Source organism: Lethenteron reissneri, chromosome 67 (assembly GCF_015708825.2).
Source record: "Lethenteron reissneri isolate LAM-NWPU_2019-01 chromosome 67, ASM1570882v1, whole genome shotgun sequence".
NCBI classification, from domain to species: Eukaryota; Metazoa; Chordata; class Hyperoartia; order Petromyzontiformes; family Petromyzontidae; genus Lethenteron; species Lethenteron reissneri.
The window spans coordinates 5,507,656-5,535,599 of record NC_083845.1 but is presented as its reverse complement, the minus strand read 5'-3'; the positions used below and the strand labels follow the sequence as shown (position 1 = coordinate 5,535,599).

The 27,944-nt window shown below is 55.4% G+C and overlaps 1 protein-coding gene across 1 annotated transcript in view; it reads right to left on the bottom strand.

Annotated features, from left to right (window-relative positions):
- The window catches only part of LOC133360121 (uncharacterized), a 57,090-nt gene that overhangs the window by 8,965 nt on the left and 20,181 nt on the right, over positions 1-27,944 (bottom strand). The window contains exons 2-5 of the mRNA XM_061578707.1: positions 6,423-6,512; positions 4,143-4,292; positions 2,507-2,573; positions 1,066-1,153 (exon numbers count right to left, since the gene is read on the bottom strand). Coding sequence (XP_061434691.1) covers positions 1,066-1,153; positions 2,507-2,573; positions 4,143-4,292; positions 6,423-6,512 — 395 coding nt within the window. The remainder of the gene's footprint in view (positions 1-1,065; positions 1,154-2,506; positions 2,574-4,142; positions 4,293-6,422; positions 6,513-27,944) is intronic.

Here is a 27,944-nt window from a genome sequence, read left to right as displayed (position 1 = left end):
ACACGGGGGGGGGACACGGGGGGGGGGGGGTGAGACACTGAGACACGGGAACGGGGGAGAGACACGGGGGGGGGGGGGGGAGACACTGAGACACGGAAACGGGGTGGAGACACGGGGGGGGGGAGGCACTGAGGCACGGGGGGGAGACACGAGGGGAGACACGGGGGGGAGACACGGGGGGAGACACGGGGGGAGACACGGGGGGAGACAAGGGGGGGGACACGGGGGGGAGACACGGGGGGAGACACGGGGGGAGACACGGGGGGAGACAAGGGGGGGAGACATGGGGGGAGACACGGGGGGGAGACACGGGGGGGGAGACACGGGGGGAGACACGGGGGGAGACACGGGGGGGAGACACGGGGGGGAGACACGGGGGAAGACACGGGGGGGAGACACGGGGGGAGACACGGGGGGGAGACACGGGGGGAGACACGGGGGGGAGACACGGGGGGGGGGGGAGACACTGAGACACAAGGGGGAGACACGGGGGGGGAGACACTGAGACACGGGGGGGGGGGGGAGACACTGAGACACGGGGGGGGGGGGAGACACGGGGGAGAGACACGGGGGGGAGACACGGGGGGAGACAAGGGGGGGGGACACGGGGGGGAGACACGGGGGGAGACACGAGGGGAGACACGGGGGGAGACACGGGGGGAGACAAGGGGGGGAGACATGGGGGGGAGACACGGGGGGGAGACACGGGGGGGAGACACGGGGGGAGACACGGGGGGGAGACAAGGGGGGAGACACGGGGGGGAGACACAGGGGGAGACACGGGGGGAGACACGGGGGGGAGACACGGGGGGAGACACGGGGGGGAGACACGGGGGGGAGACACGGGGGGGAGACACGGGGGGAGACACGGGGGGGAGACACGGGGGGGGGGGGGAGACACTGAGACACAAGGGGGAGACACGGGGGGGGAGACACTGAGACACTGAGACACGGGGGGGGGGGGGGGAGACACTGAGACACGGGGGGGGGGGGAGACACGGGGGAGAGACACGGGGGGGAGACACTGAGACACGGGGGGGAGACACGAGGGGGGGGGGCCCTCACCAGGCCTTTGCTGGGCTCGGCGTGCCCCGCCGTGGCCCCGAAGGCCGGGTAGCCGGCCTTCTCCGCCTTCTTCGCGCTCCGCTGCATGCTGCACACACCGCAGGCAAAGGTCCCCCGTGAGGCCTTCCACGGATCGGTGGGGCAAGAGGGGCCGGCTTTGTCTCCCCCCGGCGTCGATGCTTCACGCGCACCGGACCGGGCATTCGTTTTGAGGCCGAGTCGACCTAGCGGAGGCCCGGGACCGGCTCGGATAATCATCACCGTGGTGTTGGCAGCCGTGAGCGGGAATCGAACTTGGGTCTGCCGGGTTCGCGGCACGGCGCTGGCCGCGACGCCACGGACGCAGACAAAGGTCCCCCGGGTAGCCGCGGAGAGCGTTGGGTGCAAGTGCTGTGAGCGAGCAGCACCCGTGAAGGGGTTTGCGTGCGTGCGCGTGTGTGTGCTTGCGTGCGTGTGTGTCGGTGTGTGCGTGTGTCGATGTGTGCGTGTGTCGGTGTGTGCGTGTGTCGGAGTGCGTGTGTCGGTGTGTGCGTGTGTGTCGGTGTGTGCGTGTGTCTGTGTGTGCGTGTGTGCGTGTGCGCGTGTGTCGGTGTGTGCGTGTATCGGTGTGCGCCTGTGTCTGTGTGCGCGTGTGTCGGTGTGCGCGTGTGTCGGTGTGTGTCTGTGTGTGTGCGTGTGTCGGTGTGTGTGCGTGTGTCGGTGTGTGTGCGTGTGTCGGTGTGTGTGCGTGTGTCGGTGTGTGTGCGTGTGTCGGTGTGTGTCTGTGTGTGTGCGTGTGTCGGTGTGTGTCTGTGTGTGTGCGTGTGTCGGTATGTGTCTGTGTGTGTGCGTGTGTCGGTGTGTGTGCGTGTGTCGGTGTGCGTGTGTCGGTGTGTGTCTGTGTGTGTGCGTGTGTCGGTGTGTGCGTGTGTCGGTGTGCGTGTGTGTGTCGGTGGTGCGTGTGTCGGTGTGTGCGCGTGTGTTGGTGTGCGTGTGTTGGTGTGCATGTGTCGGTGTGTGTCTGTGTGTGTGCGTGTGTCGGAGTGCGTGTGTCGGTGTGTGCGTGTGTGTCGGTGTGTGCGTGTGTCTGTGTGCGTGTGTCGGTGTGTGCGTGTGTGCGTGTGTGCGTGTGACGGTGTGTGCGTGTGTGCGTGTGACGGTGTGTGCGTGTGTCGGTGTGTGCGTGTCTCGGTGTGCGCGTGTCTGTGTGTGTGCGTGTGTCGGTGTGTGCGTGTGTGTCAGTGTGTTCGTGTGTGTCGGTGTGCGCGTGTGTCGGTGTGTGCGCGTGCGTCGGTGTGTGCGTGTGCGTCGGTGTGCACGTGTGTCGGTGTGTGCGCGTGTGTCGGTGTGTGTGCGTGTGTCTGTGTGTGCGTGCGTGTGTGCGTGCGTGTGTGCGTGTGTGCGTGCGTGTGTGTGCGCGTGTGTCGGTGTGTGCGCGTGCGTCGGCGTGGGCTGTACTCACTAGCAACAGCAGACCACCGCCAGAATGAGTCCCGCAGTTCCAGTGACCACACAGGCGATGAGTATGACTGCCAGTGGGAGCGGGGAGGAGAGACACGGGACACACAGACGCAGCCATCACACCAAGGAAAAAGATCCTCGTGCAGCGCAGGGATCACGCTCAGCCTCGCTCCGTCTCCCGGGTGGTGGAACTCCTCTCCGACACGTTGTGTAAACTATAAACTAAACAACATTGTTTTCACTATGAGATCTCTTTTACCAGTGGCAAAATATAGTAGTAGGTTTTTACCCTTTTAAACTGGTACAAAACTGACACCTTTATACAAGGCATCATGTTTGCAATAACCACAACACAAGCAGTCAAAATGCAAACAAAAAGAAACAACTCTGATGATGATAATGATATGCACTGTCCTTGAAGTTGATTGGTCCACACCCGAGACGGCTTTCTTTAGAGCCTAGTCCCCATTGGTGTTGGACCAGATGACACCAGAAGGCGTACAACTCAAACACAGTGCAATATCAGAGTATTGAGAGCTCGGGGTAAGCATTTACAACTTGACTACTTGTGTTGTGGTTATTGCAAACATGATGCCTTGTATAAAGGTGTCAGTTTTGTACCAGTTTAAAAGGGTAAAAACCTACTTTTTTTTTCTTACTCTTAAGCCTCACCTTACCATATTAAGTCTCAAGCCTCACCTTACCATATTAATACAAGTATGCGGCCCTTGCCCCACCACCTTCTCCAACCATTATATAAACGGAGTGGTAGCTCCTGTAATCTCTCATTTACTTGATACAGCTGTCGTGGCTGTGACGGTTCCACCTGAAGACGGAAGCTTGTGTTGCCTCCGAAACGTCGTGATTTTTATTTTATTTTACTTTTTAATGTTTTTTTACCTACGTGACTTTACCGAAAAAACCTAAGAATATAAAAACCTACTACTAAACATTGTTTTCATTATTTCACCAGGTAAGGCTCACTGAGCGATGTACAGCTCGTTTTCAGAAGCGACCTGGCCACAAATGAGAGCTGGACAAAGGTGACTCATCATCAGCATCGCGTGGAAGTTCCTAGCGGCAGCCAAATAACTCTGAACGCGTGGTGCTGTTGTTGTTGATTCTAAAATGTGGAGGGAAAAACAGGAGGACCAGGGGAAAAATCCACGGAACCACGGTGAGAGATAGAGAGACACGCAGACTCAAAATATATACAGCAGCAGGTGCGTCAGGGTCGGGATCGAACCCAAGACCTCCTGTACACCAGGCGAGGTAGTTAACATCTCCTAGTCACCGTGATGATGATGATGAGAGAGAGAGAGACACGCAAACTCCAAATATACAGCAGCAGGCGTCAGGGTCGGGATCGAACCCACGACCTCCTGTACACCAGGCGAGGTAGTTAACATCTCCTAGCCACCGACTGTGCGTGACCGTACGTGCGTCTCTGCACGTGCATTCGTGACCGTGCACGTGTGCCTGCCTGTGCGTGCGTGCCTGCGTGGCTGTGCGTGCGTGGCTGTGCGTGCGTGCCTGTGTGTGCGTGCCTGTGCGTGCAGGGCTGTGCGTGCGTGCCTGTGCGTGCGTGCCTGTGCGTGCGTGCCTGTGCGTGACTTCGTGTGTGTGTGCGTGCGTACTCAGGAAGAGCGTATCGGTGGCAGGGTCATTGTGCGAACTCTGCCCCTTGTCGACCGCAACAGGACCCGGGGCGGCGGCGGAGGTCACGGCGGAGGCGTTTGGGCTCCCTCGGCCATCGGGGCCCAGTGGCGCCGACCTGGGCGCTGGCGCTGTGGAGGTGGGAGGCGGGAGAAAGGAAACGGATTTCATTCACATCCGCGACAGCGAGTGGTCCAAACTCGACGCGAGTGGTGACGATGATGGTGGTGTGTGTCTGTGTGTGTGTCTGCCTAAACAGCTTTTGTTCGGCCGGATCGAGGGGGCTAAACGGGCACGGCACGGGCTAGATAAGAGATGGAGTGATGTGGTACAGGAGGATGTGGAGCTGAGTGGACTTGCCGACGACTGGTACCAGCGGTGTCAAGATCGGCCTCTGTGGAGGAGGCTCGTGAAGGACGCTACTGGGCAGTTGGTGGCAGTCGCCCTCCAACAACAACGGAGGGCGGAGGAGCGAGCAGAGCGCCGGGTGGCTAAAGCACAGCAAGTTGGCACAGTAGGGGGCACAGGTGGTGCATCAGCCAGTCATCTCGGTCATCTCGGTCATCTCAGTCAGTCGACCCGTGGCACCTGCTGGGTCTGCCCCGTGACCTCCTGCCAGCGGTCGTTCGACACTTCACGTGGCCTCAAGGTGCACATGGCCTGGCACAAGCGTCGTGGTGACATCACCGCCACTTAGTGGCGAACGGCGGTTGTTGTTGTTGTGTCTGTCTGTGTGTGTCTGTGTGTGTGTGTGTCTGTGTGTGTCCGATAGAGCTGCCTCCTGTACGCCGCTTCACATCTCATCTCAACACATCTGAAAGTGGGCACCCTCAGTGGCAGCTGTCCCCGCGTCTCCCTCCCATGTCTCAAGCTTGTCTCCTCAACGTGTTTTCCCCGCCCGTGTTTCCTCCCCCTCCTACCCCCCCCCCCCCCCGTGTCTCCCCCCCGTGTGTCCTCTCCGTGTCTCCCCCCCCGTGTCTCCTTCACCACCTCCTACCCCTGTGTCTCCACCCCGTGTCTCCCCACCACGTCCTCTCCGTGTCTCCCCCCCCGTGTCTCCTCCCCGTGTCTCCCCCCCCGTGTCCCCCCTTGTCCCCCCCCCGTGTCTCCGTGTCTCCCCCCCCGTGTCTCCTCCCCGTGTCTCCTCCCCGTGTCCCCCTTGTCTCCCCCCCCGTGTCTCCTCCCCGTGTCTCCTCCCCGTGTCCCCCCTTGTCTCCCCCCCGTGTCTCCGTGTCTCCCCCCCGTGTCTCTCCCCCGTGTTTCCCCCACCACGTCCTCTCCGTGTCTCCCCCCCCGTGTCTCCTCCCCGTGTCCCCCCTTGTCTCCCCCCCGTGTCTCCGTGTCTCCCCCCCCGTGTCTCTCCCCCGTGTCTCCCCCACCACGTCCTCTCCGTGTCTCCCCCCCCGTGTCTCCCCCCCGTGTCCCCCCTTGTCTCCCCCCCGTGTCTCCGTGTCTCCCCCCCGTGTCTCTCCCCCGTGTCTCCCCCACCACGTCCTCCCCGTGTCTCCTCCCCGTGTCTCCCCCCCGTGTCCCCCCTTGTCTCCCCCCCCGTGTCTCCGTGTCTCCCCCCCCGTGTCTCCCCCCCCCGTGTCTCCTCCTCGTGTCTCCCCCCCGTGTCCCCCCTTGTCTCCCCCCCGTGTCTCCGTGTCTCCCCCCGTGTCTCTCCCCCGTGTCTCCCCCACCACGTCCTCTCCGTGTCTCCCCCCCCGTGTCTCCCCCCCGTCTCCCCCCCCGTGTCTCCCCCCCGTGTCTCTCCCCCCGTGTCTCCTCTCCGTGTCTCCTCCCATTGTCTCCCCCCCCGCGTCTCCCCCCCCGCGTCTCCCCCCCCGTGTCTCCCCCCCCCGTGTCTCCCCCCCCGTGTCTCCTCCCCGTGCCTCTCCACCCCGTGTCCCCCCTTGTCTCCCCCCCGTGTCTCTCCCCCCCCGTGTCTCCCCCCGTGTCTCTCCCCCCGTGTCTCCCCCACCACGTCCTCTCCGTGTCTCCCCCCCCGTGTCTCCCCCCCGCGTCTCTCCCCATGTCTGCTCCCCGTGTCTCCCCCCCGTGTCTCCCCCCCGTGTCTCCCCCCCACGTCTCCCCCCGTGTCTCCTCCACCACCTCCTCCTCCCCGTGTCTCCCCCCCGTGTCTCCCCCCCGTGTCTCCCCCCCGTGTCTCCCCCCCGTGTCTCCCCCCCGTGTCTCACCCCCGTGTCTGCCCCCCGTGTCTCCCCCCTGCGTGTCTCCCTCCCGTGTCTCCCCCACCACGCCCTCCCCGTGTCTCTCACCTGCGTCCTGCAAGCTGCGCTCCTTCAGCTGCTCCGAAATGAAGTCGATCTCTTCCCCGGGCAGGTCCAGCTGAGAGGCGCGTGCCAGCCCTGCAAAGACAAAGGTCCCCCGTGTAGTCTTTCACTTCACTGCTGGGGGCAAGTGCTGTCAGCGAGCAGCGGCGCCTCATGGCACACGAGGGGGTGGGTGGCCAACACCGCGCCCGGCCGCCTTTGTCTAACCCAGTGGCGATGTTTACACACTGCACAAGGTACTCATTTGAGGCTGAGTCGACCTAGGAGACGCCCAGAACCGGTTCGGATAATCTGCCACCGGTGATGGTGGCCGTGAGCGGGGATCGAACTCAGGTCGCCGGGATCGTAGCGCAGCGTAGCGCTAACCACTGCACCACCGCTCCCTTCACACAAACACTCACATACACACACACTCATACACACCATACACACACTCATACACACATACACACACACACATACACACACCATACACACACGTACACACACCATACACACTCATACACACACACATACACACACACACTCATACACACCATACACACACACACCATACACACACATACAAACACACACATACACACACACCATACACACACACACACGTACACACTCATACACACAACGTGTTTGTATCTAAACGTGACCCACTGCTGTGACCGGTCTCCAGCTGACTGCCACTGCAGAATCTGGTTCAATCGCTGTGGTCGGGGCGGCTGAAACTCGGTCCGGGAAGCACGAAAATCCCCACTAAATCGGCCTCCCCCCCCCCAAATCTCTACATCTCTTCCTCATACCCCCCCCTGCCCCTCAACCCCCCCCCACCACACACACCCCCCCTTCAAGATAAAAGATCCCCCCGGTAGTAGCCTGAACAGAACGTTGGGGCAAGTGCTGTTCGCAAGCAGCGCCGATCATTGAGGGCCGACACGGCGATCGGAACCCCACAGATGAGATCTTTGGAGTTCAAAGCCGGGGGTCAGTGTATCATCAAGGGGTTCATGATGGCCGTGTCGGAGATGGCGATCGGAACCCCACAGATGGGATCTCTGGGGTTCAAAGCCGGGGGTCATTCTATCACCAAAGGGTTCACGATGGCCGTGTCGGAGATGGCGATCGGAACCCCACAGATGGGATCTTTGGGGTTCAAAGCCGGGGGTCAGTCTATCACCAAAGGGTTCACGATGGCCGTGTCGGAGATGGCGATCGGAACCCCACAGATGGGGATCTCTGGGGTTCAAAGCCGGGGGTCAGTGTATCATCAAGGGGTTCACGATGGCCATGTCGGAGATGGCGATCGGAACCCCACAGATGAGATCTTTGGGGTTCAAAGCCGGGGGGCATTGTCTTTGTGCTGTTCGCCTTTTGGCGTCCTCTGGTCTAACACCGTTTTGAGACGAGGCTCTAAAGAAAGCTGTCTCTGGTGTGGACCAATCAGTTTCAAAGACAATGCATCATCTACTACCAGAGCGTGTTTTTTGTTCGCATGTTCGCCACGAGCATGTGTGGTTAACGGAGACACGATTGCTTGCAAAAGATTTCCGCGCGGCGTTTTATCACCTTAACACAACTGTTTCGGTGCCAGCAAGGGAGAAACCCATTCCTGTGTTTTGACACCGGCAGGAGAGGTCCCGTGAAGTTTGTGCGTCCGCTGAAGTTTCGCGCCACCGTACGTAGCCGACCGTGCTCACCGGCGGGTGTGTGTGGGTCGGTACGCGGGAAGACAGACGAGTCCAGAGCAGAGGTCGCAACCGGGTACCCGATACCCGTACCCTACCCGATACCCGGCTACCCGTACCCGGCCGGGTACGGGTAGCCGTTTGCGACCCTGGTGCGGCCGGGTATGGGTAGGCCGTGAGTCACTGGTGAGTAACCGTTTGTCACTCATTTACCAACGTCTTGTCTCTTCTCACAATTCAAGTTCCTAGAATCAACCCACCCGCGCCTGCAACATGGCTTCATCCCAGAGGTCGCAATCGGGTACCCGTACCCTACCCGATACCCGGCCGGGTACGGGTAGCCGGGTATTGGGTAGGGTACAGGTACCCGTTTGCGACCCTGGTGCGGCCGGGTACGGGTACGGGTAAGGAATCAAAACCCGTTTGCGACCTCTGTTTCAGAGCCACCATTTCCTCAATCCCGTGCTGCGACACTGCCATCATGAAAAGCCTTCCCCCCCCCACCTCCCCGTGCCACGTCTCCGTGCCACGTCCCCGCGTCCGGTCCACCCCGCACAGAGGAGGTGGGTCACTCGGCCCGAGGCGCGAGACACGGAGGGCGGTTGTGGGGGTCACCAGGAGGTCACGAGCCATCGGTCAACGACGTGGCGAGGCCGCCCTTAAGCAGAGCACCCCGACGATCGGTTACAGAAACCCGCAGGGTTGACCACCCCCCCAAAACCGCTGACCCCCCCCCCCAACCACTTACCCCCCCCCCCAAACCGCTTACTCCCCACCCCCCGGGGCCGACTGCGGAGTCACGTGTGTACGGATGCAGTCGCGCGCGGTGAGTGAGGTGGTAACAGCGGGTGTGTGGGTCGGTGACCGAAAACCTTAGAATATGGTAACAGCTACCTGGTCTCGATTTAAAGCTTTCGTGACTGCAGGGATTCATCTTCTTGGTTCTTTCGGTAAAGTCGCGTAGAAGGGAAGTAATAAAATAATAAAAATAAAAATTATAAAATAATTCTCACGACGTTTCGGCCACAACGCAAGCAGCCGTCTTCAGGTGAAGAACAGGTCTGTCGGAAAGACAGCGTCTGAATGAGGCCCCCTCATTCAGACGCTGTCTTTCCGACAGACCTGTTCTTCACCTGAGGACAGCTGCTTGCGTTGTGGCCGAAACATCGTGAGAATTATTTTATTATGTTTGATTATTATTATTTTATTACTTCCCTTCTACGTGACTTTACCGAAAGAACCAAGAAGAAGCTACCTGGTCCCCAACGAAGCCGCTTGCTGCAACCCCGTGGGACCCGCCTGTCTCCCGGGGGGGGCGGGGGGGGGGGCGGCCCCCCCGACGGTGGTAAAAATAAAAACCCACAACGAGCAAAGTGGCACAGCTACGGAGGCGGGGGGGGGCGGTGATCTAACGCGGCACAAGCGGCGTGCCAGCTCGCCACGCGAGTTCGTCGGGTAATTAATCTTGTGCGCCCCCCCCTCCCTACCTACTCCCCCTTCCTCCCCCACCACCTTTCACCCCTCTACCCCCCCTACACCCCGAGGGCTCACACGGCAGTGGAGACAGAGGTGAAAGTGCAATAATAATTATCCAAAGGCAGCAATCATCGGCTCGAAAATACCGAGCAACTCGTTGAAAGTAGCGACTGGAGGCTTCGGGTGATGATGGGCGCGGACCCCCCCCCCCCCCCCCGAGAGACCCAGGGCTTGAACCTTCGAAACCCGAGGATCGCAGTGGCTCGTCGCAAAGTTATTAGAGACAACCTTTGTGAACCACACACAGAGAGACACACACAGTGGCATGGCTGAGTCTATGGGAAGTGTTGAGTCTATGGGCAGTGTTGAGTCTATGGGTAGTGTTGAGTCTATGGGTAGTGTTGAGTCTATGGGCAGTGTTGAGTCTATGGGTAGTGTTGAGTCTATGGGCAGTGTTGAGTCTATGGGTAGTGTTGAGTCTATGGGTAGTGTTGAGTCTATGGGCAGTGTTGAGTCTATGGGCAGTGTTGAGTCTATGGGCAGTGTTGAGTCTATGGGCAGTGTTGAGTCTATGGGTAGTGTTGAGTCTATGGGCAGTGTTGAGTCTATGGGCAGTGTTGAGTCTATGGGCAGTGTTGAGTGTATGGGTAGTGTTGAGTCTATGGGTAGTGTTGAGTCTATGGGCAGTGTTGAGTGTATGGGTAGTGTTGAGTCTATGGGCAGTGTTGAGTCTATGGGTAGTGTGAGTCTATGGGTAGTGTTGAGTCTATGGGCAGTGTTGAGTCTATGGTCTGTGTTGAGTCTATGGGCAGTGTTGAGTCTATGGGCAGTGTTGAGTCTATGGGCAATGTTGAGTCTATGGGCAGTGTTGAGTCTATGGGCAGTGTTGAGTCTATGGGCTGTGTTGAGTCTATGGGCAGTGTTGAGTCTATGGGCAGTGTTGAGTCTATGGGCAGTGTTGAGTCTATGGGCAATGTTGAATCTATGGGCAGTGTTGAGTCTATGGGCTGTGTTGAGTCTATGGGCAGTGTTGAGTCTATGGGCAATGTTGAGTCTATGGGCAGTGTTGAGTCTATGGGCAGTGTTGAGTCTATGGGCAGTGTTGAGTCTATGGGCTGTGTTGAGTCTATGGGCAGTGTTGAGTCTATGGGCAGTGTTGAGCTATGGGCAGTGTTGAGTCTATGGGCAGTGTTGAGTCTATGGGCAGTGTTGAGTCTATGGGCAGTGTTGAGTCTATGGGCAGTGTTGAGTCTATGGGCAGTGTTGAGTCTATGGGCAGTGTTGAGTATATGGCCAGTGTTGAGTCTATGGCCAGTGTTGAGTCTATGGGTAGTGTTGAGTCTATGGCAGTGTTGAGTCTATGGGCAATGTTGAGTCTATGGGCAGTGTTGAGTCTATGGGTAAGTGTTGAGTCTATGGGTAGTGTTGAGTCTATGGGCAGTGTTGAGTCTATGGGCAGTGTTGAGTCTATGGGCAGTGTTGAGTCTATGGGCAGTGTTGAGTCTATGGGTAGTGTTGAGTCTATGGGCAGTGTTGAGTCTATGGGCAGTGTTGAGTCTATGGGCAGTGTTGAGTCTATGGGCAGTGTTGAGTCTATGGGCAGTGTTGAGTCTATGGGTAGTGTTGAGTCTATGGGCAGTGTTGAGTCTATGGGCAGTGTTGAGTCTATGGGCAGTGTTGAGTCTATGGGTAGTGTTGAGTCTATGGGCAGTGTTGAGTCTATGGGCAGTGTTGAGTCTATGGGTAGTGTTGAGTCTATGGGTAGTGTTGAGTCTATGGGCAGTGTTGAGTCTATGGGCAGTGTTGAGTCTATGGGCAGTGTTGAGTCTATGGGCAGTGTTGAGTCTATGGGCAGTGTTGAGTCTATGGGCAGTGTTGAGTCTATGGGCAGTGTTGAGTCTATGGGCAGTGTTGAGTCTATGGGCAGTATGTACGTTGAACTTCTTTCGCACCGTACGTAGCCAACCGCGCTAATCGGAGGTGCGGGGGAAGGACAACAAACTAAACACAAAGAGCAGTTCTAGAGAAACGAGTTTCTCAATCGAGATGATAATTTGAAAATGCACACAGCTCCAGTAGTTTCCTAACATCGGAAGGGAAGAGCGTTCCAGACGGCCGCAGAAGCAGCGCGTCTGTAAGCGCCGCGCGATGCAGCCAAAAGCCGCTGCCCCTGCTGCTACGTGGATGAGCGGAGTTCACGCGTGATGATGATGATGGTGGTGATTTAAAGCTTTCGTGACTGCAGGGATTCATCTTCTTGGTTCTTTCGGTAAAGTCACGTAGAAGGGAAGTAATAAAGTAAAAAAAATAAAACATAACAAAATAATTCTCACGACGTTTCGGCCACAACGCAAGCAGCCGTCCTCAGGTGAAGAACAGGTCTGTCGGGAAGACAGCGTCTGAATGGGCACCACCAGGCTTGGCAGCGTATATTTAAGCTGGGTTGGAGGGGGGAAGGGGCGCCTTGACAAAGGAATTTGCATATGAAGATGATGATGGTGGTTCATAGCTCCTTGACTCCTTGACGACATCAGCGGCACGAGCACTTTGTGTGTAATGAGCGGGACCCAGACTCGCATCGACCCATAATGCACCTACAAGAGACCCATCGATGCACATCGAGACCCCATAGACTCTTTGCTCGATCGCCAGCCAAAAGCCAACGCTGCTGCTCCTGCTCCTGTTGCGAGGAGGACCGTGGTTTTGGCGTGGTCCTGAAGACGAGAGTTCGTTACCCGGCCCTCTCTCCTGGGCCATGAGCTGGGGCAACACCCAGGGTGCCGTGTGGCGGCCAGGAAGGGCGCTTCCTGCCGACACGGCCGCAGTGAATCTCGCCACGACTCCGGCTCGGGTTTCTGTGTTTTGATTTTTGTTTCCTTCAAATCCCCGCGTGAGTTACGACGGCCGGGGAAAAAAATCACCCCGATGTCCGTCCGATGTTCGTGTGAGTCCATGGGTCTCTGTGTGAGTCAATGGGTCTCTGTGTGAGTCCATGGGTCTCCGTGTGAGTCCATGGGTCTCTGTGTGAGTCCATGAGTCTTTAGTCATGGGTCTCTGTGTGTGTCTATGGGTCTCTGTGTGAGTCTGTAGATCTCCGTATGAGTCAAATGGGTCTCTGTGCGAGTCCACAGACCCCCGCGTGAGTCCATGGGTCTCGGTGCGAGTCCATGGGTCTCTGTGCGAGTCCACAGACCCCCGCGTGAGTCCACGGTTGGCGTGACGATCTTTCGCGCCCCTCCAGATGAGAGGTGTGTGCGCGCGTGCGCCGTGCGAACCCTCTCACCCCGGCCGACAACGCCAGGAATTCTAAGTTCGCCTCCCTCCCCCCGCCCAAGACGAGTGGAGAGCGAGTCTCGGCTCGTCCCACACATCAATCCGACACGGGGGTGACGTGTGGGGGATGCTGCGTGGGAGGCAGAAGGAACGGGCATGCGCCAGCCTGCCCTGGCCACGCCAAACTCCCACCGCAAGCACTCGGCTCACGCTTTTTAAAAATATATATAAATATTTAATGATAAGTTATTTAAGAATCCAGAAGACAATTGATTTTGAAATATAGAAGGAGGGCGGGGTGGGAAAAAAACAGTAAGCCAAGTGTCCCAAACCCTGGAGCCAAATACCCCCAAATTTAGGGACTGACCTGGGGGAGTGGGGGGGGGGAGCGGGGGGGGGCAGGGGGGGGGGGGGAGCGGGGGGGGGGGGGGCGGGAGGGGGATAATTGGAGGTGTGGGGGAAGAATGACAATTGAAACGCAACCAAATATATTTCTAAACAAATTAGTTTGTTAATCTGGATGATGATGATTTCAAAGTGCATAGCCGCCAGTGGCTTCCTAATATCGGAAGGAAGAGCGCGTTCCAGACGACCGCAGAAGCGCACATCTGAAAGGGTGCGATGCTAAACTAAACTATACAACTATATAGTTTTGCCAGGTAAGGCCCACTACGCTATGTAGCTCTGTTTCTCGGCCTGGTGTGCAGGAGGCCGTGGGTTCGATCCCGACCCTGACGCCTGCTGCTGCTGTATATTTGGAGTTTGCGTGTCTCTCTCTCTCATCATCATCACGGTGGCTAGGAGATGTTAACTACCTCGCCTCGTGTGCAGGAGGTCGTGGGTTACATCCCGACCCCTGACGCCTGCTGCTGTGTATTTGGAGTTTGCGTGTCTCTCTCTCATCATCATCACGGTGGCTAGGAGATGTTGACTACCTCGCCTGGTGTACAGTAGGTCGTGGGTTCAACCTAGATCCCCTGACTCCTGCTGCTGTATATTTGGAGTTTGCGTGTCTTTCTCTCTCTCTCATCATCACGGTGGCTGGGAGATGTTGACTACCTCGCCTGGTATACAGGAGGTCGTGGGTTCAATCTAGACCCCTGACGCCTGCTGCTGTATATTTGGAGTCTGCGTGTCTCTCTCATCACCATCATCACGGTGGCTAGGAGATGTTGACTACCTCGCCTGGTGTACAGTAGGTCGTGGGTTCAACCTAGATCCCCTGACTCCTGCTGCTGTATATTTGGAGTTTGCGTGTCTTTCTCTCTCTCTCATCATCACGGTGGCTGGGAGATGTTGACTACCTCGCCTGGTGTGCAGGAGGTCGTGGGTTCGATTCTGGCCCTGACGTTTGCGTGTCTCTCTCTCTCCCCGTGGTCGCGTGGATTTTTTCTCGCAGTTTCCTCCCCGCCTCCACCATCCCCCCCAACATTGACGCTCGACATCACGCGTTCGGAGTGATTTGTCGGCTGCTAGAAATCCGCACAAGACGACGACATCGGCCACTCGGGCGGAGTTGTCATTCGCCGGTATCCAGGGGTCACTTCTCAACACAGAGACACACACACAAGCTCGGCGCAGGGCGAAACTTGCACCTGGTCAGATTTAAAACTAGAAATAAGTTGTGGCGCCGCCGGTTGCAGGGATGCACTCGATCAAGCGAGCCGACAGCTTTACACAAACATTGCCTGGGGAATGTCTCCAGTTCATCGGCAAGCGGAAGGGGGTGGGGGGGGGGTTCAGTGGGGGGTGGGGGGGGATCTGAGAATCCAGTTAGGAGGCTTTGAGTGACCAAACCGGTTTTCGTGTTACGACCGGACAGACGCCGACCTTTCTTCAACACAAATACAAAATCACCCCCTTCACAGACTGCTGGGGCAAGTGCTGTTGGCAGTGGGTTGGCCAGCACCACGCCCGACCGCCTTTGTCTTCCCAGCGGCGATGTTTACTACACACCGCACCTGGTTACTCATTTGAGGCCGAGTCGACCTAGGGGAGGTCCAGGACCGGTTCAGATAATCGTCACCGGCGGTGGCCGTGAGCGGGGATGGGACTTGGGTCGCCGGGTTCGTGGCGCAGCGCAGCGCTAACCGCTGCGCCACCGCTCCCCACCACCGGCAACACAAAGACAAAGATCTCCCGTGTAGCCTAACAGGCTGTTGGGGCAAGTGCTGTTAGCGAGCACCTACACACAAAGACAAAGACCCCCCGTGTAGCCTTAACAGGCTGTTGGGGCAAGTGCTGTTAGCGAGCACCTACACACAAAGACAAAGACCCCCCGTGTAGCCTTAACAGACTGTTGGGGCAAGTGCTGTTAGCGAGCACCTACACACAAAGACAAAGATCCCCCGTGTAGCCTTAACAGGCTGTTGGGGCAAGTGCTGTTAGCGAGCACCTACACACAAAGACAAAGATCCCCCGTGTAGCCTTAACAGGCTGTTGGGGCAAATGCTGTTAGCGAGCACCTACACACAAAGACAAAGACCCCCCGTGTAGCCTTAACAGGCTGTTGGGGCAAGTGCTGTTAGCGAGCACCTACACACAAAGACAAAGATCCCCCATGTAGCCTTGACAGACTGTTGGGGCAAGTGCTATTAGCGAGCACCTATGAAAGCCAGCACGGCACACGGTATGGGGGGGGAGTGGGGTGGTCAACACCATGCCCGGCCGCCTTTGTCTCCCCAGTGGCGATGTTTACTACACACCGCACCAGGTTACTCATTTGAGGCCGAGTCGACCTAAGGGAGGTCCAGGACCGGTTCAGATCATCGTCAGCGGCCCGTGACAGGACAACAACAACAACACAAACAGGCAACGCAAACAAATCGGCCACAGTGCGGCGGCCTCCATTCAGAGGAGCCGAACGAACGAGACGGATATTCATATTCTTAGGTTTTTTCCGTAAAGTCACGTAGGTTAAAAAATTAAAATTAATAAAAGTAAAATAAAAAGAAAATAATGTAATATTTTATTTTACTTTTATTAATTTTAATTTTTTTCACCTACGTGACTTTACCGAAAAAAAACCTAAGAACATGAATCCTTGCAGTCACGAAGAAAGCTTCAAATCTAGAACGAGACGGAACCAGCGTTGAAGGAACGAGAGAGACACTCTGCAGAGAGGAGGAGGGAGACGCGGATGACGGAACGGTAAAGTTCACCACCGGGGTCGCGATGACGACACGTGACCCCCCGCCCCCCCCCCCCCCCCCGGTCGATCCACTGCTGGATGAAAGCCCCTTTGAGCGCAGCCACGGCTGACACGGGGATGAGAGGCAGCTCGCTTGCAACACGTGACAAGCCGGTCTGGTCACAGCTCAGTCAGTACCAGGGTCTCTCTGTATGAGTCTATGGGTCTCTCTGTGTGAGACTATGGGTCTCTGTGTGAGTCTATGGGTCTCTGTGTGAGTCTATGGGTCTCTCTGTGTGAGTCTATGAGTCTCTCTGTGTGAGTCTCTCTGTGTGAGTCTATGGGTCTCTGCGTGAGTCTATGGGTCTCTATGTGAGTCTGTGGGTCTCTGCGTGAGTCTATGGGTCTCTGCGTGAGTCTATGGGTCTCTGTGTGAGTCTATGGGTCTCTGCGTGAGCCTATGGGTCTCTCTGTGTGAGTCTGTGGGTCACTGTGTGAGTCTATGAGTCTCTCTGTGTGAGTCTCTCTGTGTGAGTCTATGGGTCTCTGCGTGAGTCTATGGGTCTCTGCGTGAGTCTATGGGTCTCTATGTGAGTCTGTGGGTCTCTGCGTGAGTCTATGGGTCTCTGCGTGAGGTTATGGGTCTCTGTGTGAGTCTATGGGTCTCTGTGTGAGTCTATGAGTCTCTGTGTGAGTCTATGATTCTCTGCGTGAGCCTATGGGTCTCTCTGTGTGAGTCTGTGGGTCACTGTGTGAGTCTATGAGTCTCTCTGTGTGAGTCTCTCTGTGTGAGTCTATGGGTCTCTGCGTGAGTCTATGGGTCTCTATGTGAGTCTGTGGGTCTCTGCGTGAGTCTATGGGTCTCTGCGTGAGTCTATGGGTCTCTGTGTGAGTCTATGGGTCTCTGTGTGAGTCTATGAGTCTCTGTGTGAGTCTATGGGTCTCTGCGTGAGCCTATGGGTCTCTCTGTGTGAGTCTGTGGGTCACTGTGTGAGTCTATGAGTCTCTCTGTGTGAGTCTCTCTGTGTGAGTCTATGGGTCTCTGCGTGAGTCTATGGGTCTCTATGTGAGTCTGTGGGTCTGCGTGAGTCTATGGGTCTCTGCGTGAGTCTATGGGTCTCTGTGTGAGTCTATGAGTCTCTCTGTGTGAGTCTATGGGTCTCTCTGTGTGAGTCTATGGGTCTCTGTGTGAGTCTATGGGTCTCTCTCTGTGTGAGTCTATGGGTCTCTGCGTGAGTCTATGGGTCACTGTGTGAGTCTATGGGTCTCTGCGTGAGTCTATGGGTCTCTGTGTGAGTCTATGGGTCTCTGTGTGAGTCTATGGGTCTATCTGTGTGAGTCCGTGGGTATATGTGAGTCTACGGGGTATCTACTGTAAGTCTCTGGGTCTCTGCTCAGCAAGCCCTCGACACTGGCGTCTACGCACTCCTGCATCTCTCGGAATGCACCTCCACGGATCTCCATGAAAGTCACCGGCAAGCGAGCTCAGAACATCGACCCGATACGGCACGAGACCTCGGTTTGACCCCCCACCCACCCACCCACCACCCCCGTGAGTGAGTGGCCACAGCCGTTTATTGTGAAAATTCCGTCACAGTTCCTATGATCGCCGTTTCATTGCTTTCATGGCTTTATTTTGGTGATTTCGAAAAGTGTATTGGTTTGGCCATGTTTTTTTTCTATATTTGAAGCTTTCGTGACTGCAAGGATTCATATTCTTCGGTTTTTTCGGTAAAGTCACGTAGGTAAAACATAAAAATTAATGAAAGTAAAATAAAATAAAAATCACGACGTTTCGGAGGCAACACAAGCTTCCGTCTTCAGGTGGAACCGTCACAGCCACGACAGCTGTATCAAGTAAATACTTATTATTAATAAAAGTATGCGGCCCTTGCCCCACCACCTTCTCCAACCATTATATAAACGGAGTGGTAGCTCCTGAAATCTCTCATTTACTTGATACAGCTGCCGTGGCTGTGACGGTTCCACCTGAAGACGGAAGCTTGTGTTGCCTCCGAAACGTCGTGATTTTTATTTTATTTTACTTTTATTAATTTTAATGTTTAACCTACGTAACTTTACCGAAAAAACCTAAGAATATGGCCATGTTTGTTTGTTGTAGTACAGAGTTAGACTGATGGCCTTAATCTAAGTTGTCTTGTGGTTGTTGTTGGTTGTTTGACTTTTATGGCTTTATTTTGGTGATTTTCGAAAAGTTTTTTGGTTTGGCCATGTTTGTTTGTTGTAGTGCAGAGTTAGACTGATGGCCTTAATCTAAGTTGTCTTGTGGTTGTTGTTGGTTGTTTGACTTGCATCCCACTGGGATTTTTGCACACAGCGTTGGTGTACGGTGCTTTTTCTGCAATATTTTGCTGTCTTTTCTTGGATTTTCTGTTTGCACTCAGTCACATATTCACTTTAAGATGTTTTCTTGTTCATGTTTTTGTTTTTTGTTTGTTGCGGTTGTACCCGATTCAAGAGCCGAATGGCTCACAGGGCTATACCTAATACATGAACTTCAACCGGATGCGAACCCAGCGGTGCCGGCTCATGACGAACCCCACCAAGTGAAGCCCACCTGGTCCCACAGTTGCGTGTCCTGGCTACGGTGCTGCTCTAACCGTGCGCGACAGCAAACTTCGCCATTGTGTCATATTACTATTGTTGTGTTTGTTTGCCCAGTAACAGCCTCGCCGAGTTTCAGGACTCCAATGATGTGGGATTGTCCTGCCAGGGGTTGTCGCGGGGTCCTCCATTGCCCTCCCCCGCGCGTGAATTTGGCGGCGGTCATGGCGGTGAACTTGGCGGTGGTTTTGGTGGTGAATTTAGCGGCAAATTTGGTGATTTTGGCGGCGATTTTGGTGGTGAATTTCACGGTGAATTTGGCGGTGGTTTTGGTGGGGAATTTAGAGGCAAATTTGGTGATTTTGGCGGCGTTTTTGGTGAACATTTGGTGGTGAACTTCGCGGTGATTTTTGCGGGGAATTTGGCGGTGGTTCTGGTGGGGAATTTAGCGGCAAATTTGGTGCTTTTGGCGGCGATTTTGGTGGTGAATTTCACGGTGAATTTGGCGGTGGTTTTCGCAGGGAATTTCGCGGAGATTTTCGCAGTGATTTTAACGTTGATTTTTTTGTCTGCGATTTTCGGCGGCGAATCGGTCCCCTGCAGTGGACGCCCGCGCCACTGCTTGCCGAAGAGGTTCGCCGAAAGACTTTTCTTTTTCAAAAGGCATTTTATGTTTGACCCACAAAGCCACTTCTTAGCAAACCACTCCCCACCCCATTGTGGCATTGATGTACTACAGCACCATGGGATTCTATGAAAGGCATTCTATGTTCTGTAAATGCTATTGTTATTATCATTAACGCTACTCTATGGTCCATAATTTGGGTTGCATGGTCACAATCGAACTGCTGTGGCTTGTCTGTAATATATGGCTTTATTTTGGTGATTTCGAAAAGTGTATTGGTTTGGCCATGTTTGTGTTGTTGTAGTACAGAGTTAGACTGATGGCCTTAATCTAAGTTGTCTTGTGGTTGTTGTTATTGTTTGACTTGCATCCCACTGGGATTTTTGCGCACAGCGTTGGTGTACGGTGTTTTTTTCTGCAATATTTTGCTGTCTTTTCTTGGATTTTCTGTTTGCACTTAGTCACATATTCACTTTAAGATGTTTTTTGTTCCTGTTTTTGATTTTTAAATCCTTTATATTAAGTTTGCTTGCTTGCTTGCGTGCTTGCGTGCTTGCTTGTGTGCTTACGACCGTGCAAATCTTTCGGTCGTTTTTTAACCCACTTCCCGTGATCCAATCGAGCTGACATTTTGCACACAGACTCGTTGTGCGTGACAATTAATGTTCGTGAACATTTTTTCCAAAATTTTACACTGTTTAGGGAAAACAAATTAAATATTTAATTACCAATTGTTTAATACTGGCAGACACTCATCTGACCCATAGGTGGCAGCCATCTCAAGCCAGAGGACGAGAGGACTCTAGCCGCCACGCATATAAAGGATTTAGAGTGAAAAACTTTGTTTTTACGGGTTATGCTTGTTGTTTGTTGCGGTTGCACCCGATTCAAGAGCCGAATGGCTCACAGGGCTATACCTAATAAATGAACTTGAACTTGATATCTCTTCGTGTCTCTGTATCTCCATGAGTCTCTATGGATCTGTGTATCTCACTGCGACTCTGTATTTTTATGGGTCTATGTATCTCTATCTATCTCTAGGAATCTCTATGGATCGCTGTGTATCTCTCTGTGACTAACTGCGTGCCTATGTTTTGTCTCTCTCCATGTATCTCTGTGATATCTGTCTGCTTATAGGTCTGTCTATATGTCTCTGGTTCTGTGTTTTATCTCTCTCTCAAATGTAGCATTCTCAGGAAGAATGTAATCAACCAGGTAGGGTGTTGACTGCTATGTTATCCGACTCTCTCTGTTGTATTACATTACATTTCTAAGTATACTAGATTTGTGTTTCTATTTCATTTATACCTGATGATGATTGCTTGTGTTGCAATCGAAACGTCGTGTGCTAGTATTTAATTCAATTTATTATTTTATCTTTATACGTCACTTTACCGAAAGAACCAAAGAGTAATTCCTGCAGTCACGAAAGCTCCAAATTAAGTTTTTATCTCTCTGTGAGTCTATCTTTATGGATCTCTATGTATCTGCATGGATCTCTGTGTATCTCTCTGCGACTCTGTATCTTCATGGGTCGCTATGTATTTTATATATCTCTGTGTGTCTCTGGGTTTGCTATACGGTCCATAGTTTGGGTTGCATGGCCACAATTGCACTGCTGTGGCTGTCTATTTAATTTCTCATTCATGACGGAGATGCAGCATTGGCCTGGTCGTGATGTATGTATGTTGAACTTCTTTCGTACCATACGTAGCCAACGGCGCTAATCGGAGGTGCAGGCCGCGCTAATCGGATGTGCGGATATTCCGATGCGGTTGATGGCGACCCAAATTGCCCTCGATGGGCAAAATCTGAGACTCAGGGAGAGCGGGCATCGGGACGTCTGCGTGGTTCCACTCTGCTAGCCCAGAAACGTTGCTCTGGGTGGTGAGATTCTAGGATGGTTGATTGTAGCAGCAGCGGCAGCCTGATCCCAGAAGAACCGGAATCATTGGGGCTTCAGGTGGACAAGGAAGTTGCTACGAATTGATGGGTCACTGACTTAATGAGTGTGTACGCCGTGTAATGATTAAACCAGAGCCCATTACACGGTTAATGAATGACCCACACTCACGCAAATTGAAGGCAGAATTGCTCACGAGGAGATAAAGAGATAAGAGGATGATCCCATCTCCTTCTCTCAATGGAAAGACAAATACAATTAAATTTCTATTTAAAGCTTTCGTGACTGCAGAGATTCGTCTTCTTGGTTCTTTCGGTAAAGTCACGTAGAAGGGAAGTAATAAAATAATAAAAATAAAACATAATAAAATAATTCTCACGACGTTTCGGCCACAACGCAAGCAGCCGTCCTTAGGTGAAGAACAGGTCTGTCGGAAAGACAGCATCTGAATGAAACTTGTCTTACCGACAGACCTGTTCTTCACCTGAGGACGGCTGCTTGCGTTGTGGCCGAAACGTCGTGAGAATTATTTTATTATGTTTTATTTTTATTATTTTATTACTTCCATTCTACGTGACTTTACCGAAATAACCAAGAAGACGAATACAATTAGTTGTCTTACACATCCCATCACCCACACGGCCTTCTGGGGCTGCGTGATTTCAGCAGCGTTGACCCACAACACGAGAAAAACTCTGGACCGGTTTTCCACTTTCGGTGTCCCATCATCAGCAGCAGAGCCAGGCTCTGCTTCATCCAATGCTGCAAAGTGTTCATGGCGAGGAACTCCTGCTACTCATCAGCAGAGTCAGGTCCATTGAACAACTTCAGCCGGTGCAGGAGGCGCCGCTGGGTGCCACGCGGTGGCTAGGAGATGTTAACTACCTCGCCTGGTGTGCAGGAGGTCGTGGGTTCGATCCCGACCCTGACACCTGCTGCTGTATATTTGGAGTTTGCGTGTCTCTCTCATCATCATCATCACGGTGGCTAGGAGATGTTAACTACCTCGCCTGGTGTGCAGGAGGTCGTGGGTTCGATCCCGACCCTGACGCCTGCTGCTGTATATTTGGAGCTTGCGTGTCTCTCTCTCACCATCATCACGGTGGCTATGAGATGTTAATTACCTCGCCTGGTATGCAGGAGGTCGTGGGTTCGATCCCGACCCTGACGCCTGCTGCTGTATATTTGGAGTCTGCGTGTCTCTCTCTTCCCGCGGTCGCGTGGATTTGTCTCCGTGGTCCTCCGTTCCCCCCCCCCCCCCTTTCAACATTCGGAATCAACATCACCACAGCGTTGAAGAGTTATTTGGCTGCCGCTATGAATGCCCCACGTAACGATGATGACTAAGAGCCCACTTCGTTGGGTTATTGTTTGTGGTGGGCCAGGTCGCTTCGTAGCTCAGCAGTGAGGAGAGGGGGGGGGGAGGTCTTACCTGGTAACTAAATAAATTCTTTGATTTCAAGAAGCTAAATCGTATTTTATTTTACCACCACGAGCGAGCCGGCGCCGCCAGATACCTTGCGGGCGTCTGCGTGACCTTTGGAACCCAGGGAACGATCCACGCCGGGGTTCGCACGCCCACTGAGCCTTGCGTCACGGCCCCACACTCACACGGGGAAGGCGGAGAGCGGGAGGGGGGCAGCTGATGCCGCTCAAGGTGGGGGGGTCGTGGATGGTGTGGGGGGGGGGGCACTTGCAGGGCTCAGACTCTGAACCTGAGACCAGGTCTCCCTGAGTCACAATCAGGACTTTGAACCAGAGACCCGGTCTCAATCAGGACTCTGAACCTGAGACCAGGTCTCCCTGAGTCTCAATCAGGACTCTGAACCTGAGACCAGGTCTCCCTGAGTCTCAATCATGATTCTGAACCTGAGACCAGGTCTCCCTGAGTCTCAATTAGGACTCTGATCCTGAGACCAGGTCTCCCTGAGTCTCAAATAGGACTCTGATCCTGAGACCAGGCCTCCCTGAGTCTCGATCAGGACTCTGAACCTGAGACCAGGTCTCCCTGAGTCTCAATCAGGATTCTGAACCTGAGACCAGGTCTCCCTGAGTCTCAATTAGGACTCTGATCCTGAGACCAGGTCTCCCTGAGTCTCAATCAGGACTCTGAACCTGAGACCAGGTCTCCCTGAGTCTCAATTAGGACTCTGATCCTGAGACCAGGTCTCCCTGAGTCTCAATCAGGACTCTGAACCTGAGACCAGGTCTCCCTGAGTCTCAATCAGGATTCTGAACCTGAGACCAGGTCTCCCTGAGTCTCAATTAGGACTCTGATCCTGAGACCAGGTCTCCCTGAGTCTCAAATAGGACTCTGATCCTGAGACCAGGCCTCCCTGAGTCTCGATCAAGACTCTGAACCTGAGACCAGGTCTCCCTGAGTCTCAATCAGGACTCTGAACCTGAGACCAGGTCTCCCTGAGTCGCAATCAGGATTCTGAACCTGAGACCAGGTCTCCCTGAGTCTCAATTAGGACACTGATCCTGAGACCAGGTCTCCCTGAGTCTCAATCAGGACTCTGAACCTGAGACCAGGTCTCCCTGAGTCTCAATCAGGACTCTGAACCTGAGACCAGGTCTCCCTGAGTCTCAATCAGGACTCTGAACCTGAGACCAGGTCTCCCTGAGTCTCAATCAGGATTCTGAACCTGAGACCAGGTCTCCCTGAGTCTCAATTAGGACTCTGATCCTGAGACCAGGTCTCCCTGAGTCTCAAATAGGACTCTGATCCTGAGACCAGGCCTCCCTGAGTCTCGATCAAGACTCTGAACCTGAGACCAGGTCTCCCTGAGTCTCAATCAGGACTCTGAACCTGAGACCAGGTCTCCCTGAGTCGCAATCAGGATTCTGAACCTGAGACCAGGTCTCCCTGAGTCTCAATTAGGACACTGATCCTGAGACCAGGTCTCCCTGAGTCTCAATCAGGACTCTGAACCTGAGACCAGGTCTCCCTGAGTCTCAATCAGGACTCTGAACCTGAGACCAGGTCTCCCTGAGTCTCAATCAGGATTCTGAACCTGAGACCAGGTCTCCCTGAGTCTCAATTAGGACTCTGATCCTGAGACCAGGTCTCCCTGAGTCTCAATCAGGACTCTGAACCTGAGGCCAGGTCTCCCTGAGTCTCGATCAGGACTCTGAACCTGAGACCAGGTCTCCCTGAGTCTTGATCAGGACTTTGAACCTGAGATCCGGTCTCCCCGAGTCTCAATCAGGACTCTGAACCTGAGACTCGGTCTCCCTGAGTCTCAAATAGGACTCTGATCCTGAGACCAGGCCTCCCTGAGTCTCGATCAGGACTCTGAACCTGAGACCAGGTCTCCCTGAGTCTCAATCAGGACTCTGAACCTGAGACCAGGTCTCCCTGAGTCTCAATCAGGATTCTGAACCTGAGACCAGGTCTCCCTGAGTCTCAATTAGGACACTGATCCTGAGACCAGGTCTCCCTGAGTCTCAATCAGGACTCTGAACCTGAGGCCAGGTCTCCCTGAGTCTCGATCAGGACTCTGAACCTGAGATCCGGTCTCCCCGAGTCTCAATCAGGACTCTGAACCTGAGACCAGGTCTCCCCGAGTCTCAATCAGGACTCTGAACCTGAGACCAGGTCTCCCTGAGTCTTGATCAGGACTTTGAACCTGAGATCCGGTCTCCCCGAGTCTCAATCAGGACTCTGAACCTGAGACCAGGTCTCCCCGAGTCTCAATCAGGACTCTGAACCTGAGACCAGGTCTCCCTGAGTCTTGATCAGGACTTTGAACCTGAGATCCGGTCTCCCCGAGTCTCAATCAGGACTCTGAACCTGAGACTCGGTCTCCCGGAGTCTCGAGACACTGATCTTGAGGCTGAGTCGACCTAGGGGAGGCCCATGACTGGTTTCAGATAATCCTCACCAATGTTGGCCGTGAGGGGGAGTCGAGCACGGGGTCGCCGGGTGCATCGCGCAGTGCGCTAACCGCTGCGCCATCGTTCCCCACCACTTAAAACTAAACAAACTAAGACAAAGATCCCCCGTATAGCCTTAACAGACTGTAGGGGCAAGTGCTGTTAGCGAGCACCTATGAAGGCTGGCACGGCACACGAGGGGGTGGGTGGCCAGCACCACGCCCGGCCGCCTTTGTCTCCCCAGTGGCGATGTTTACACACCGCACCAGGTACTCATTTGAGGCTGAGCCGACCTGAGGGAGGCCCAGGACCAGCTCAGATAATCGTCACCGGTGCCGGCCGTGAGCGGGAATCAAAATCGGGACGCCAGGTTCGTAGCGCTAACCGCTGCACCGCCGCTCCTCACGACCACTTAAAAAAACACACGCACGCACGAACACGCCACGTCAGATCTGCCAAATTTACATAAGAGTTAGAACCGTGACCTCCGCATCTCTCCTCTCCGCCGAGCGTTAAGGTTCACTCGAACGGAACGCAACGCACGACTTCCACATTCTCGTGGCGAGAACCAGTCTGACCGGCGACTCGGAGGCCGGTTGCCCCCCTGAACAATCGAACGGCAACAACGGGCCGGCAGGGATGTGAATAAGAGGGGCGTCGCGGTGGCTAGGAGATGTTGACTACCTCGCCTGGTGCGCAGGAGGTCGTGGGTTCGATCCCGACCCTGACGCCTGCTGCTGCTGTATATTTGGAGTTTGCGTGTCTCTCTCTCATCATCATCACGGTGGCTAGGAGATGTTAACTACCTCGCCTGGTGTGCAGGAGGTTGTGGGTTCGATACCGACCCTGACGCCTGCTGCTGTATAGTTGGAGTTTGCGTGTCTCTCTCTCTCTCATCATCACGGTGGCTAGGAGATGTTGACTACCTCGCCTGGTGCGCAGGAGGTCGTGGGTTCGATCCCGACCCTGACGCCTGCTGCTGCTGTATATTTGGAAGTTTGCGTGTCTCTCTCTCATCATCATCACGGTGGCTAGGAGATGTTAACTACCTCGCCTGGTGTGCAGGAGGTCGTGGGTTCGATCCCGACCCTGACGCCTGCTGCTGTATATTTGGAGTTTACGTGTCTCTCTCTCTCATCATCATCACGGTGGCTAGGAGATGTTGACTACCTCGCCTGGTGTGCAGGAGGTCGTGGGTTCGATCCCGATCCTGACACCTGCTGCTGCTGCTGTATATTTGAGTTTGCGTGTCTCTCTCATCATCATCATCACGGTGGCTAGGAGATGGTATACAGGAGGTTGTAGGTTCCATCTCTACCCGACATCACGGCGTTTATGGTATCTGACTGCTGCTGCAATAATGTCGACGTGAACGATAAGCCGCTATCGTTTGCGATAAGCAGCTGGTCGCTTCTGAAAAAAGAGCTACGTGGCAGTGCAGTGGGGGCCTCACACCCCTGGTAAGAATACAACAAAATAGGAAATAGTTGAATAGTTCACGTCGCTTCGACCCGGCCGGGCGCACACGGACGGGGGATGGAGTCGGCCACAGCTCGGAGATGAAACAGACTCGGCGTGCGTGGCGCCACCGCAGGCGTCAACAACAACAACAACGACGCCACCTCAACGCTTCGGTGACGACGACGACGATGATAACGTCACGGCGTTACGGGGTGGCAGCGGTGGGGCGGTGAGGGAGGTGCTGCTGCTGCTGCTGTCACTGCAGCAGCTGCCGCAGCAGCAGCAGCGAGGTGATAATGACGCTGGGGTCACGCAAACAGCACCAGCAGCTTGGGACGTTCTCACGGCCGTGACGCACGGCGGGCGGGTGAGCGGGTGGGTGGGTGGACGAGTGAGTGAGTGGGTGGCCGAGCGGGTGGGTGGACGAGTGAGTGAGTGGGTGGGCGAGCGGGCGAGTGGTTGGGCAAGTGGGTGGTCGGGTGGACGAGCGGGCGAGTTGGTGAGCGAGTGGGTGGGTGGGCGAGCGGGCGAGTGGGTGGGCTAGCAGATGGGTGGCTAGGCGAGTGAGTGGGTGGGTGGGCGAGCGGGCGAGCGAGTGGGTGGGCAAGCAGGCGAGTGAGTGAGTGGGTGGGTGGGCGGGTGGGCGAGCGAGCGAGCGGGTGGGCTAGCAGATGGGTGGGTGGGCGAGCGAGTGGGTGGGCGAGCAGGCGAGTAAGTGAGTGGGTGGGTGGGTGGGCGGGTGGGCGAGCGAGCGGGCGGGCTAGCAGATTGGTGGGTGGGCGAGCGAGTGGGTGGGCGAGCAGGCAAGTGAGTGAGTGGGTGGGTGGGCGGGTGGGCGAGCGAGCGGGCGGGCTAGCAGATTGGTGGGTGGGCGAGCGAGTGGGTGGGCAAGCAGGCGAGCGAGTGAGTGAGTGGGTGGGTGGGGCGGGTGGGCGAGCGAGCGAGCGGGTGGGCTAGCAGATGGGTGGGTGGGCGAGCGAGTGGGTGGGCAAGCAGGCGAGTGAGAGAGTGGGTGGGCGAGCGGGTGGGTGGACGAGTGAGTGAGTGGGTGGACGAGCGGGCGAGTTGGTGAGCGAGTGGGTGGGTGGGCGAGCGGGCGAGTGGGTGGGCTAGCAGATGGGTGGCTAGGCGAGTGAGTGGGTGGGTGGGCGAGCGGGCGAGCGAGTGGGTGGGCAAGCAGGCGAGTGAGTGAGTGGGTGGGTGGGCGGGTGGGCGAGCGAGCGAGCGGGTGGGCTAGCAGATGGGTGGGTGGGCGAGCGAGTGGGTGGGCGAGCAGGCGAGTAAGTGAGTGGGTGGGTGGGTGGGCGGGTGGGCGAGCGAGCGGGCGGGCTAGCAGATTGGTGGGTGGGCGAGCGAGTGGGTGGGCGAGCAGGCAAGTGAGTGAGTGGGTGGGTGGGCGGGTGGGCGAGCGAGCGGGCGGGCTAGCAGATTGGTGGGTGGGCGAGCGAGTGGGTGGGCAAGCAGGCGAGCGAGTGAGTGAGTGGGTGGGTGGGCGGGTGGGCGAGCGAGCGAGCGG